The 13815-nt window shown below is 42.5% G+C and overlaps 1 protein-coding gene across 1 annotated transcript in view; it reads right to left on the minus strand.

Annotated features, from left to right (window-relative positions):
• Positions 1-5815: 5815 nt before the first annotated feature.
• The window catches only part of LOC141996867 (amine oxidase [flavin-containing] B-like), a 65051-nt gene continuing 57051 nt past the window's right edge, over positions 5816-13815 (minus strand). The window contains exons 11-15 of the mRNA XM_074969170.1: positions 11649-11706; positions 10331-10428; positions 9013-9124; positions 7192-7254; positions 5816-6284 (exon numbers count right to left, since the gene is read on the minus strand). Of these exons, the coding sequence (XP_074825271.1) occupies positions 6129-6284; positions 7192-7254; positions 9013-9124; positions 10331-10428; positions 11649-11706 (487 nt within the window). The 3' untranslated portion in view covers positions 5816-6128. The remainder of the gene's footprint in view (positions 6285-7191; positions 7255-9012; positions 9125-10330; positions 10429-11648; positions 11707-13815) is intronic.

A 13815-nucleotide genomic window follows, 5' to 3' on the forward strand; every position in this document is an offset into this window, starting at 1 on the left:
GATTCACAACTTATTTGCAACAAGAATAATTTGGAGCAGCAATTAGTATATTTCAAAAGCCTGAGAGGTTTGAGTATGAAAAAAAAAACACTCAAAAACTTCAAGTGTTTATACAAACATTTCTTTTTAAACACCAGAAGTCTGCAAAATGGGGCAGGAAATCTCATGGGATCCAGTTTTATCATGAGATATCAAGTGCTTCCCATTTCTGATTGGGCCAGAAGGATCAGGAGAGTTGCCTTTCTTCTAGTATTTCACTTTCTACTCATCATTGAAACCCAGAATTTAAGAGCAGTGAAAAAGAATTCTTTATAAAAAGTTAATCACGCTCATGAAAAGTCAGAACTGGGTTGAAGTGTTGGTGATGGTTCAGACCAGTTCTAATTTTATCCAAATCAGTTCTCCCTCACTTGACTGCTATGGTTCTATGAGACACACAACACATGCTGGTTTGACTGGAAAATTTCTAGCTGGCACATGAGAAAAAGCTGGATAACTTTTGGACATGAAGAAAAGCTATTTGCCCTTAAGAGCCTCACTAGTAGTTCCCCTATCCAGGCCTTCCAAATGTTTCTAGGACAGCACCAACACTCATACCCCAAACACCTTTGTCAACAAAATCATTCAGCCCTACTGACCTTTGCAAAGCACTTTGAGATCTACTGATGGAAAGAATGGGGCACTGTTATTATTATTCCACAAATGTAGCAGTACATTGTGTGTTAAATATGTTTTCACTGTCAAACTCATAAGTATCAGGCCAAGATTTTTAAAACTGGGTGCCTAAAGAAAAGCTTGTCTGTCTGTATTTAGGCCCCTACATAAGAAGTCTGATTTTCACAAGTGCTGAGCATCCCACTACTCCCTTTGGAAAAACAAATCTAAGCCATCAGTTACTAAAAAGTTTAGTAAACAAAGTACAACTGGGTTTAGCCTCATTCACATTGTATAACACTGAAGAGAAGCTATTTACAGCAAACTGCTCTCATTGATGTAATTTTCTCTTCTGCTTGCTGTGTCTGCAAGGCTCACATTGCTCAGCTCCTCTTACAGTCCTGTCCTTTTTAGGGAAAAAAATCTTCCAGTGAGCTGCCTGTGAGCCTGAGAGGACTGCCAACTTTAGGGTGGGGAGAAAGAGAGAGACTGTGATATGAGTAAATGCGCAAGAGGTATTGAAAGGTCACTGGGTGCCAGGACGGACTTGTGACTAGATAGCTGTTAAAAGCCAAGAAGAAAAAACAATCTTGCTCTCTGCTGTGCTTTCCAGGGAGTCTGACTGTCAAGAATGAAAAACCAGGCCAGGGTGCCCAGGTAAAGCAGATTAGAAACTAAAGCAGGAGGAGCCAGAAAAAGCTATCAAGCCAAAGGCCAATCAACATCATTTCATTTTGGTAGATGACACTCCCCATCAATGACATGAAGTGGTCAAAGAAGGGGAGCCATGGGATAGATTACAAATCAATCAACAAGAATAGGTCTTAGAAGTACCCTGTCCAACTGCTTCTCTGTGTGACAAGGTGAGACAGGTCACATCTACTACACTGTACCCCGTTCCTCTGACTTCAAGATCTTGACATCTGAAGAATTCTTCTATTTAGTTTAAAGGCTGATGTGAGAACACACACTTGTAGCAGCAGCTTGGATTTTATCACAAGAGGCTTACTATCTGGTGCATCCAATTCAAAGACACAGAATGAAATCTAAGAGCCAGATTCTGATACCCTTATTCACAATGACAACAACTCCATGAGTAATTCAATGGGACCATGAGCAGAATAAAGTACTACTAAGCGGGAGCCCGGAGCATCAGACTCTGGCCTTGAAGATCTACATGAAGCGGACTATACAATTTCTCTGCCTTATGTATGCCCCAGCTGCTGATTGGGATCGTTGTTTTCTTGCCTCACTCCATGTTTTACTGCAGTGCAATTGCAGTTAGTTTAAAACATCATCAACTGGAGCAAAAAGTGCAAATAGGCTCAAAATAGTTGCAGCTGGCTGACCAGTTTAGATCTCTTCGAATTCTATGTGCGCTGGACTAAACTGTGCTCTCAATTACACCTACAACTTTCTATTGAGGTTGCCTCAGTGTAGAAGGAGAGAAGAATTTGGTGCAATGTACTCTGTGTGACGCTTATGGCGATGTCCTGGACAAACTTAACTGAATTAAGCTAAACCCTACTGAATTAAATTCAACACTTCTGGAGTTCATTCTATTAAAAATGAAAATGTTTGTGTACTATTGTGAGTTGTATGGAACTCCTTTAGCAGGAAAACGGGATTAATGTAATCTCTTGGAGATATCAGGAGGAACTTCAAAGGATTTTGGGGACAATACGTGTGAAGTGGATTTCCTAGGAAATACTTGGGGGGCAAGGGGAATGCAAATGACCCACCTCAAATCCATCCTTTTGAAACTATGCCCTGGGGAGAGAAACCAATTGTATACTGATTACCTGCTTCTGAAAACTCCAGTTCAAAGACCTCCAACCTGCATAAAGGAAGGACTAAACTTTTCATGAGTGTGCTAGTTCTGAGCTGAGGCTGTTGTGAATTTGTGCCCACAGAAGAGACTCCTTTGAGGGGTTTGAAGGACTCACTTGCCAGAAAACATGCTGGAGACAACTGGAGGAGGGGATCTCTGGTAAGATCATATAGCATGCATGGAGATTTGTATTGTTTTAATGTGTTTTTTCTGAAGTGCTTTTACCTTAAGAGTAAAAGAGGCTTGCATAGGACGTTCTGTGTAGTTGCTTATACCTGTTGGCCATCACTCTATTATTAGTCTCTGAAGAGAAAGCAAGCAGGCCTATTTGGGCAGAATGCCTTTTGCTGGGAATATCAGTGAAGGCAGGGAACAGTTCAACCTGGAAATACCCCAGTCAGGAGGGAGACAGACATAGCTTCCTTCCCCCTAGCCATTGCCTAGGAGTGGGTTGACTTACTGAACCAATAAGAGGAAACAGAGGTGCAGCGGACCCAAACTGTGACACTCCGCATATAGCGGACAGCTAATTTTTTTATTCTTGTGTACATTGTTTCAAAGGCCCCAATGCAGGGAGGACAGAAGCACCGGTACATGCTTAAGCTTTCCAGGGCTCCATTTGATCTCTTCATGATTCAACCCCCTGAATAGTTACTAAGAGCTTGGGAACGTGAGTTGGACTTGTACTGCATTTCTAACTACTGATGTGGAAGTGCTTATTGCATTTTGCATAGTTTAGCAATTGATCCTTTTACAGTTAACACCCTGCTGATGCACTGTCCTCCTAATCTTGATTTCAGGGGGGTTGTTTTAAAGATCCTACAAAATCTTGACTATCTAGATCATGAAGTCTCCCACCAGACATATGGATTTGGAGCTGATACCACAGGACTAGGTAGTTGCTTAGCAGTCTACCCTGCGCAAGGGGCAGTGCGTAGCTGCACTGCCCCAGGAGCAGACGCTGAAAGTCACAATTCAGGCCCCTCCTCTCCCTTACTCCAGTGGGAAGTGCCCCAGTCCTTTACCACACACAGATTTCTTCCCTCTCTTCATGTTGCCTCAGCTATGCTGACTGGTTTGCTGTGGGGCTCAGTCAAGGCTCCACCTTTCGCAACCCCATGCTGCACACCTGAGCGGGAGGAGGAGGAGTGACTCCTCAGAGGCTGCTCTCCTTTCTGCACTGAGAGCTGCGATGCAGGTAGCTGTGCAAGTCATTTTATGCCCCCGCATTCCCTTGTGCAAGCATGTAGGGCAAGCAATGATCTTGTGCTTAATCATTCACACCTTCCCCTCATAAAACCGCGAGCCAAGCAGTGTGAAATGTCATCAAGAGAAGATTTTATGGAGCGTAGTTAGAATGGCATTCAATGTAACATGGAATAATAGCTTCATATTAATTAATGTAATGCCAGAAAGCCTTTGACTGAAGGTTGAACAGAAAAGGACAATTTGCTCATAGGATTTCCAAAACTCCCACTACAGGACTGTACGTTTCTTAATAATATAGTTTTCAAAAGTACACAGAAGGTGAAAACTAGATCTGACTAGAGATGTGCTGGAAAAAAAATTGCACTCCATTTTGCTAGCAGGCTGAAACTCAGGGAATCACAGACCCGAAAGCTTAAGACAAGATCTCGTCAAAGAATGGTGACTAACAAGCACAGTTTGGCTGCTCTCACTCTCAGGAAGTAGAAACTACTTCTCCTTGGAAGCAATTACAGTCCAGAAATGAACTGAGGGAGAAGATGATGATGCTACAGCCCTGGAAACCATGCTGCTGTCACTCACACTGAATTCCATTGTCCTGGGCCTTTGGTACATACAAAGATTGGGTACTTTTCACTAACACAGAGCTTTATAGTGTTTTGGAAGGATTTTCAAGCTCTTCTCTTGCCTTGTCTTGCTTTTTTACAAAAAATAATGAAGTCTGAGGATACTAAGGTAAAGTAGTAAGATTCCTTTCTTCTGGAAATTATATTAGAAAGAGCAGAACCGCAATAACCTTTCCTCCTAAGTGAAATACAGAGGACTGGGAGGCAGGTCACATCTTGGATGACTATAGGTGTCATGGAGAAAACTCTATTAACTGCGTATATAAAAGAGTCCAATTTAGAGTGATATGAATCAAGAAGCAAAGCTGAAGCAGGGAATTTTTTTTATTTTTGTAGAGCAGAAGAACATAAGAGAAATCACCCTCGCAATTCCAGGTGCACCCCTCAACACAACATAAATTCCAAGAAATACAAACGGAAATGTTGTTTAGAGATTTCCATTTATATTTCAAGGACTAATTGTTGGAAAAATATGTAGACATTAGCTCAGATTCTCTGGCCCAGATAAGCTGTGTTCAACTCTGGACAAAGTTATTGCTTATTACGGCAGTGCCTGTAGGCTCCAACTGAGATCTAGGGCCCACTGTACTCTACAAACACAAGGTGAGAGAGAGTCCCTACCCCAAAAAGCTTAGACAAGGGTGCAAAAAAGTAAGTACTGTAAAAGTTACTTCATGGCTCCGTGGGGTGAACAGGGGGGTTAATTTGACCTCTGGCACTACTGCTAGCAGCCCCATGGAACCCAGATAGGATAGGAGTGCTGTAGAGCCGCTAGACTGGGGGAATCCTCAGGAGGCCACTTAAGCTAGCTTTATAGCCTCTTTTGCGCCACTGGGTCCATAGTCCATAACATGCGATTGAAAACGTAAAGTGAGGAATTATACCCTTGACAAACTCATGAGCACTTGCATAGTTTGGAACAACAATTTCAAAATTTAGCCTTACATTTTTTTGTAAGTGCTGTTTGGGCTCAAGGCGTTTTGGGAAAAAATACATTAAAAGACCCTCACCTGCAATTTGCATTTATTCAAAAGTTATTTTAAGCTACAACTGAAGTCTTTTAGATCTCCGGAACATGAGTGTGGCAATACTCCCCCTATAACTAGGGATGGGCGTGACCTTTAAATGTTCAGAGTTCAGGTTGGGTCAGATACAAGTGTACAAAAGGCTGAAAATATAAGAACAGCCTTCTCACGGTATCTTGGCATTTTCATTTGCAGACCTGAATAGAAACTCAAAGTTCCACATAGTGGAGCATCTCAGAATAGTGGTGGACAACCTGCAGACTGTGGGCCACACGTGGCCCATCAGGGTAATCCACTGGTGGGCCGCCAGACAGTTTGTTTACATTTGCACAGCCACCCGCAACTCCAGTGGCCGCAGTTCGCCGTTCCCGGCCAATGGGAGCTGCAGGAAGTGGCGCGGGCTGCAGGGACGTACTGGCCACTGCTTCCCACAGCTCCCATTGGCCGGGAATGGTGAACTGCAGCCACTGGGAGCTGTGGGCAGCCGTGCAAATGTAAACAAACTGTCTGGCGGCCCACCAGCGGATTACCCTGATGGGCCGCGTGTCACAGGTTGCCCACCACTGTCTCAGAACCTCAAATGATGGTGCTAAAAAATAGGTCATTGTTCAAGGGGTCCTTACTTTATCTGAACTCCTTCACTCATCCTCACTCTAAAGTTGCATCTCTACTTCCCCCCACTCCCCTTACCAGTCCTGATCTGCTTTTGAAGACAGATAAGTGCATGTCAAAAAAAACTTTGGACAAAGAACACAGCAAGTATGCAGCTTTGTGCTGGCACCTTTCTCAGTTTCGAACTAGCAGCCCCTTTTTGTAGGCAAATAGCCCAACAGCAGCCACTGAAGTGAAGAAAGTGGAAAATCCAACCAGCCTCAGCAGTCCTGGTACAGATGGCAAGTTTCTCTCCCAAAAAGTAGTAGTGATTGGCCGGGCTGGGACATCCTGCATGGGAGAACATTCAGTATTAGTGCAGGATCACCTCTGCTATGAAAGGGAGAGTATAAATATCAAGTATATCACAGCAGAAACAGAGATAGGTTGAATCTGTTTAGGTGTACTTTCTCTTTTAAACAGAAGTATATTATATTCAGGCAAGATCTGGCACTCTGTTGCTATTAATGCTTATCCCATGCCCTGCTGATGAATCAGGAAACAACCAGAACAGGGTAGACAGCATCTACTTGAGAAAAGGAATTAAACACAACATGTTTGTTGAGGGCCCCTAAAATCTGAAATTAACATATTTTAAAGAAAGAGCCCAAAACTGGCCATTTGCATTCCCTTGTACTCACTTCAATAAAAAGAAGAGCTGTTTAAAAGGCAGGAAACATTTTTTGCCAAAATTTACTCAAATTGTTCCTTGCTTTTCTTAGCAAAATGTTTTATCCAAATTTAAAAAAAAATTCAACCAGCGGTATTAAAGGTGGCTGTGAGCAATGAATATGTCTGAGCTTGAAAAGCTTCCGAAATGACAACAATAGGTTGTGAACAAATACGAGGCCCAAAGCATTCTCGTCAATTTAAGGTAAGCATTGTAAAAGATACCTGTATGGATTTTTTGCCTTATTAAAAGTTGAATACTCTTTCCTGTGCCATGTTTACAGAGTATTTAGACACCCCCACCCCTTGCTGGGTACCTGTCATGTTCCCAGTTATCCAGGGACAGTTTTGGCAGCCAGCAGAATAGTAATTGTAGCTGTAGTTTATGAAGGTATTGGTCAGTCTCTAAGGTGCCACTAGTCCTCCTTTTCTTTTTGCGATACAGACTAACACGGCTGTTACTCTGAAACATATTTTATCTCATCATTAATATCAAAGGAAAGTTCACAGGAACTGAAGGAAAACTTACAACTGATTCTGGTTCTGACTTCCAAATTTCACCTTCTGAGATTTTCCCCATAGAACACAGTATCTGAAAATAAAGAACTGATCAGTTCCATTCATTCTTTTAAAGGGCAAAACATTTGGCTTTCAGTTTTTGCTCTAAGCTGATGCTGCTATAATCAAGATAAGGGTTTAGCAAATAAGATTGTATGTATTCAGATTTAACAGAAAATCTGATATTTGCGCATCAGATTGCTGGGAGGGGCTGTTATTTACTGACATACTCCCAAAGAAGCACCTCTTTCCTAGCTGTGTAATCGCTCCAGTGTGAGTGGTGGTGGTTTTGCTACGAAAGAAAGATAATGGTTCAGGATGAAGGAGTTGAAGAAGCCTCCTTAACTCATTAAGACCCTAATTTAGCAAGGTACTTCAGCAGCACATCTCTAATTTAGTATGTGAGTAGTCCCGCTGAAGTCAGTCAGGCTGAAAATTAAGCACATGCTTAAAAATCTTGTTGAACTAGGGCCTCATATTAACCACAAATCTGTGGCCCATATCCTATCAAACTGACATCGAAGTAGTGCACGCGAGACATGTAGATGTAAAACAGGTACATGCAAAATGTATCGGAAGCTAATTTTGAAAAAAGTTGACCCAACACAGGAATAGGATTGAGGTCATGTCAGGGAGGGAGAGCCTAGGATTCAGTGCCAGAAAAGCAAAAATATTCCAAAAAAAAAAAAAAATAGTTGGTATCTATTGGTGGGCATGAAAAAGTGCTAGGATTACATGAAACAAGGAGGAGAGTATGAAAGGAAGGTGAACATTTTTTTTTTTAATGCGCACATTTCCAAAATATAATGTGGATATCTTAATTTCTTGATATTCTATCCCAGTCCTTTGCAGAGTTAACAACATCCAACATCTCCTGAGATGTGGTCCCATTTCAGACACACATAAGATGATTGGCAGGTCTATCAGTTCGCACAATTAACAGTGTTATGGGGATTAGTTCTTAAGTATACATCACTCCCAGGATACAGTTCTTTCCTGTTGCCCAGCATCTAAGCTCTTCAGCTTTATCCTGAGCAGGGGCCTTTAGAGGTTCTGCTTTAATGCTTTCATCACTTGACACATGATGATACTTTATTGATTACCTCCCTCATATGAGATCCCAAAGCTGACCCCTTAAACTCTTATGAAACAAATAGATTCCTTTTGTTGAAATGGATCTGCCCATAAACCACAACATTTACAAAAATAGCTGGGAAGATGGCATTTTTACATACAATAAAGTGTGTATGTTCCTATAAATCATCATCATTCAGGATCAACCAAGCATGGGGCCAAACTTCTTCTACAGGCCTACAGCACAACTATCGTTCTTGAAAATAAACTTTGGGGCTGAGCTTTTCAAAGCTGCCTATGGGATTTGGACACCATCGTTGCCAATTCCTGTCCTTTTATTGCAAGTCTGACAGTATTTGATGTCTAGCTTACAGCTCCAGTTCCTAGAGACATATGATTAGGTAAGAATCTCAGCTTTAAAAAATTAAATGTCTAGCCCTCATGGTCGCAGAGGAAAGTATGACCTGGGTGCCCCCGAGAGGCTCAAAAATGGAATTGCAAACAAAAAGAACCCAATTTTAATTTTTTTTCAAATCTCATTTTTAATCCAATCTCATGATTTTTAAATGCTTGAGACTGGCAATGCTGAATTTTCCTTAAAATTAATTCCCACTGGGCATCTCAATCCCTTACATGGCTTTGAAAATCTCAGCCTTGATTTTGCAAAACACACTTAAAAGTTCTCCCCATGCAGCATGCCATAAGTATGGAGCTGTACCTCTCTAGCTGCTCTCTCTCCAGCCTGCACAGCCCCCTCCATGTACCCGCTCCATTCTGTAGCCGTCTCTGTGCCAGCAAAGTAGATCCTACCAACTGGCTGGCGAATGATCCTTTAAAATGGACAAAAATAGGTTGTATCAGCCAGATCAGGAAAGCATGACAAAATTCCTTGGGTAAAAAACAGGAGAGGGGTGCTTTAAATATCAATCAACAGTTAAGAGTTAGCAATGCAGCAGGCTATTAGGATAGTCAGCCTTTCATTTCATTTCTTACATTAGACACTTCCTGGTGCTCCTTATATTTTCTAAAGGCTCAGAAAGTATTACTGCAATCCTCCTAACGCTATTTCTGAGTGTGATTCTGGGGCTCATGGAAGTCCAAAAGAGAACTAGACTGAGACAAGGCTTGTTGTCACTTGTTATCATGGCCAAGACTCTAGAGATGAAAGATGGAGTCGCTAGCACTCTGAATAGCATACTGTAGCCCCCATAACACTTAAGAAGAAAGAGACAGTGGTTTGTTTTTCCTGGATCACATAGTTTTGCTGGGATCTGCAATCATCTACTTTAAGGTACTTTAAGTTCAGTCTACTTTAAAAATTGAAGGCACTATATGGTCATAAATCAGGATTTCTTTAGTGCTCTTAGTTACTTTAGAATTGCAGAAATTTACATTTCAAAAAGGATCCAGAGCACTTAACTGAACATAACTGCACAACTGAATGGCAATGGCCAGGTTGGCCACTGCTGCTTTTTGGGGTCACTCCTGTTTTCATTCAAAAACCTGAATCGGGGAGGACAATACATGGTGGCACAGTAGTTACTGCAATAGACTCTGTCTGCTAATAGGAACAGTCCACTGAAGTCACTCATGTTCATAAATATTTACAGGATCAGGCCTTTTCACTTTATTTTTAAAATACCAATAAAATATATTAAAAAACACAAAGGAAATGGTAAAGCCAATCCCAAATCTGAAAAGCAAAACTATCATGAAAATTTACCAATTTGGGCACGTGCACACACACACACAAAAACCAACCCCCCCCACCTCCAACAATCCAACAGTCTACTCACCTACTCTCCCCTGTAGTCAATGATGAACATGAAAATACTAATAATGAGACTCGTCCATCAAAAAAACCTAATCCAGGCAAGTGGGGAAGTAAAATTTTACAAGGCTGTTTGAAGTATTCCCTAAGCAATACTCCAGGTATAAAGAAAATTTGTTCACAGAGGACTTAAGGCCCTTACAGAGGATATTTATCTGTTCATTTTTATCTTTCTGTTCTTGAGTCCCTTAGTGAGACACTGTACCTTCCGAACTGCGTCATTATCCCTGGTGGGAAGTAAGCGGTGTAGCACCCGCCAGAATACTGCTCCTCACACCAGTTCTTCTCTTCATAATGCACTGGCTGTAAAACAGAGTTAATGAAACCTCAGAAGGGGGAAAAACCCCTAAGGACAAAGCTGTTACAAGAACTGAGAAGGCAGCAGTGAAGAATAGCTTATGATTTGTTGTATCACCTTACAATGCCTGACTAGAGATGAGCCCATTTAACAAGTCTCTTAATGCAATGTGGATGAGACATATGCCTTAACTTCAGACACTGCTGGCCTTTTTTACTGGTAAAATTGGACATTGTAGAACTGGATCCTCCTAATTCTCTTGTTTATGTAGACTTGTGCTTCAGGCAGCAGAGGCAACATGGAGTCAAATTCAGCCTGGGTGTAAGCAGGTGTAATTCCCATTGTATTCAGTATAATTGCACCTGCTTACTCTCAGGCTGCCTAAGGCCCCAAAATCACAGATTTGTTAGGACTGGAAAGGATCCCCGTAAGCTATCCTTACTTATATACATTACTCAATAATTGCTCTGTTCTGTTCATTCCCTCTGGGGCACCCGGCATTGGCCACTGTCAGAAGACAGGATACTGGGCTAGATGGAGGTTTGGTCTGACCCAGTATGGCCATTCTTATGTGCTTATACACTGAGTATGCAAAGTGTGCCACTTTTGTAGCAATACAGTATATGGGAGTTATGTATAAAATGGCATGCTATTGTGATTCATATCTAAACATTTCAACCACCTGAAATTGCCTTCAATAAAATAAAGGATGTTTATAATATAAAGCAAATGAGTTTTCAGAAACTGGGAGAGCATACAAACCCTAACAGTTAGTTTCCCTTACTAGGAAGGGAAAAACAAAAAGAAACAAAAGCAGATGTTGCTATGGGAGGGAGCAATCATGAGACAAAAAGGAACACTATGCAGGGCACGGGCTGGATGAGGAGGCAAGCCGTGGTGCAGCAGCTGAAAACGGCTGAGATTTAGCATATAATAATAATGAAGGTAACACTCCGCACTGAGGCGTTAGTGGCTCATTTTAAAATGAGCTCCTGTATTTTTAACTGATTCACATGAACACATGTTAATCACTCTCAAATGGGATGTAAAGTTTGTCAGTATTTTCCATCTCTTCTGTACAAACTAATAAGCATGGTGAAGAACACTAATCCTGATTAAATGTGGGATACAGTACCAAGAATACTGATTTTATTGCTACTTTCCAACTTCACCCTGTGCCTTCCAACTACAATAATGAGATCGACAGGATGTGTTATGTTCTTACATGTAAGGCTTCCTCTGATCCCAAAACCTTTGCATAGAGCTCGCAGATCCTCCTCTTCCTATGGGAGAAATGCAACAAAGATTTAAACACAAGAAAGAAAATAATCCACTGCTGACACATTCTTACTTTGAGAGAACAAAGATTATTCTGTGTCTAAATTGGAGGTTTCAGCTCTTTTGGTTTTATTCTGATTACTGAGAGTTTGGAGGCTGGGAGTTGTACTTCAGAAATGAGTCAATAAAGTTGATCGATGTACTGACATGCTCTGTTTTATATGAGTCAACTTAACAAGCAGTTTTGCAAATCACTCCCTAAGACCCTGATCTCCATCATCTCAAATTTATATATTATCCACAAGTCATTTAATCTGCCAGAGAAAGAGAGAAGTGAGGGTTTGTACTTTTGTCTCCTGGCTGACAGCCTGTGCTGAATTTTGATAAGGGAAACAAGACACTGCTGGCTTGTGATCTCAGGGAACCAGTTTGAAATTTAAAAATCCCTCTTCCTTTTTCACTTCTTTATTTGTATGGGGCTGTACTTCCTTCTGTAACAAAGCAATAGCAATGGAGTCTGTTCCCACTTCCCAGTCATTTTCTGGCCCTTGTTGTCTGGTACTAGACATAGCCCACCATTTCCCAAAAGGAAAAATCAAAATGAGACAAGTGCACCAGTTAAGAACCAAAAAAGAAAAACAGACCCATGCTCAATCCATTTTTGATGCAAATCCTGTCCCATTCATAGAAGAAATGTAGGCCCCCAGACACAGCACAAATACAGGAGGGCAGACTACATAAGGAATCTACACAAGTGGACCACATCCCCCATGTATTAGGGAGCCCAGCTTTGTGGCGGTTCAGCTACTTCCCTGTGCAGCAGGTTTCAGGAGTGGTGCAGCAATAGGCTGGGGAAAAGTGGAGATAGAGGATGCCCCACTATGCAGCTCCAAAGCCTATTCCACGCTGCATAATGTGGAAACAGTAAGAGTGGAGGCTACTACACATCCAGAGTTACAGTAGCAGCCATGGAGTGACTGGGCCATTGGTCTGCGCCCAGAGGAGGACTTCTTTCCCACTCCACCTTCGCAGGACCCTGCCATGCCAAGCCCAGCTACCAGGGCTTCTGACAGGGAGGAAAGATTTGGTCCTTTGTTATATTTCCTCTCCTTTCTGCCATTTGAGGAATCACCTGTTCTGGAAGCAGAAATGCTTAATGTGACAGACTGCGAGATTCACTGTTCTCACAGGATTTTCAGAGCCAATGGGTTCAGGTAAGTGCATGGGGCTTCTGGAGACTTGCTGGATCTGTGCCCATTACTCTGTGTGTGTGTGTGTGTGTGTGTCACACACTGACTGTGCTGATACAGTTTAATAGTGTGCTGTCACCTACTATGAGCCAAAACACAAGCTCTTCCAAACCCTTGTCAATTCAATTCCACAGACATGCTGAGCAGCCCTAAGTAACACTAGGGGGAGCTCAGAGAGCTGCAATACCTCAATGAGGGAGTCACACTGCAGTCAACAAGGAAAGGGAGCCAGTGATAATGATTAGAAGAAGACTTCTTCGCTAGCTCTTTCTTTATCCGCCCTAAAGGAAGTCCCTTCTATCCATCTCAGACAAAGGCCCAGCTTGGGTGCTCTAGCAAGGCAATTAACAGAAAAGTGCCAGGGGACTCTGCATTCTTCCACTGGAGGCTGGGTTTCCAACCTTGCAAAAACAGCAGGGGATCAGCCCTGAAAGCCCGGGGTTCTCAGGAATCCCCCAAAGCCACAGGCCACTGGACCACGCCTAGGACACTCTGCTTCTCCCTCGCCGCCACCCACCCAGCTCTCTAACACCACAGTCCATTGGAGCCATATGGCCATTGACGGCCCATCCTACAGATGTTCCTGGAGTCATCCTGGGTGGCTCCATCACACACAGGAGTGCCACCGAAAAGTTAATACAACCTCAGGCTGTATTAACTGTCCTAACTCCTCCTCACAGAGCTGTGGCAGGAATAATTAGCCTCCCTCCAAACCCAGCCCTGGTCTGCCCTCTTCCCCGATGTGGATCACAGAACCTCCAGAGATCCCATTGCAGGGTCCTAGGAAGGTGAACTGCATAGCAGAGGTAACCAACTTTCCTGCGGGCAGATGGAGGTCCTTGTGGGAAGAGAGCAACTAGGCTC

This window comes from Natator depressus, chromosome 1 (assembly GCF_965152275.1).
Source record: "Natator depressus isolate rNatDep1 chromosome 1, rNatDep2.hap1, whole genome shotgun sequence".
Classification (NCBI taxonomy): domain Eukaryota; kingdom Metazoa; phylum Chordata; order Testudines; family Cheloniidae; genus Natator; species Natator depressus.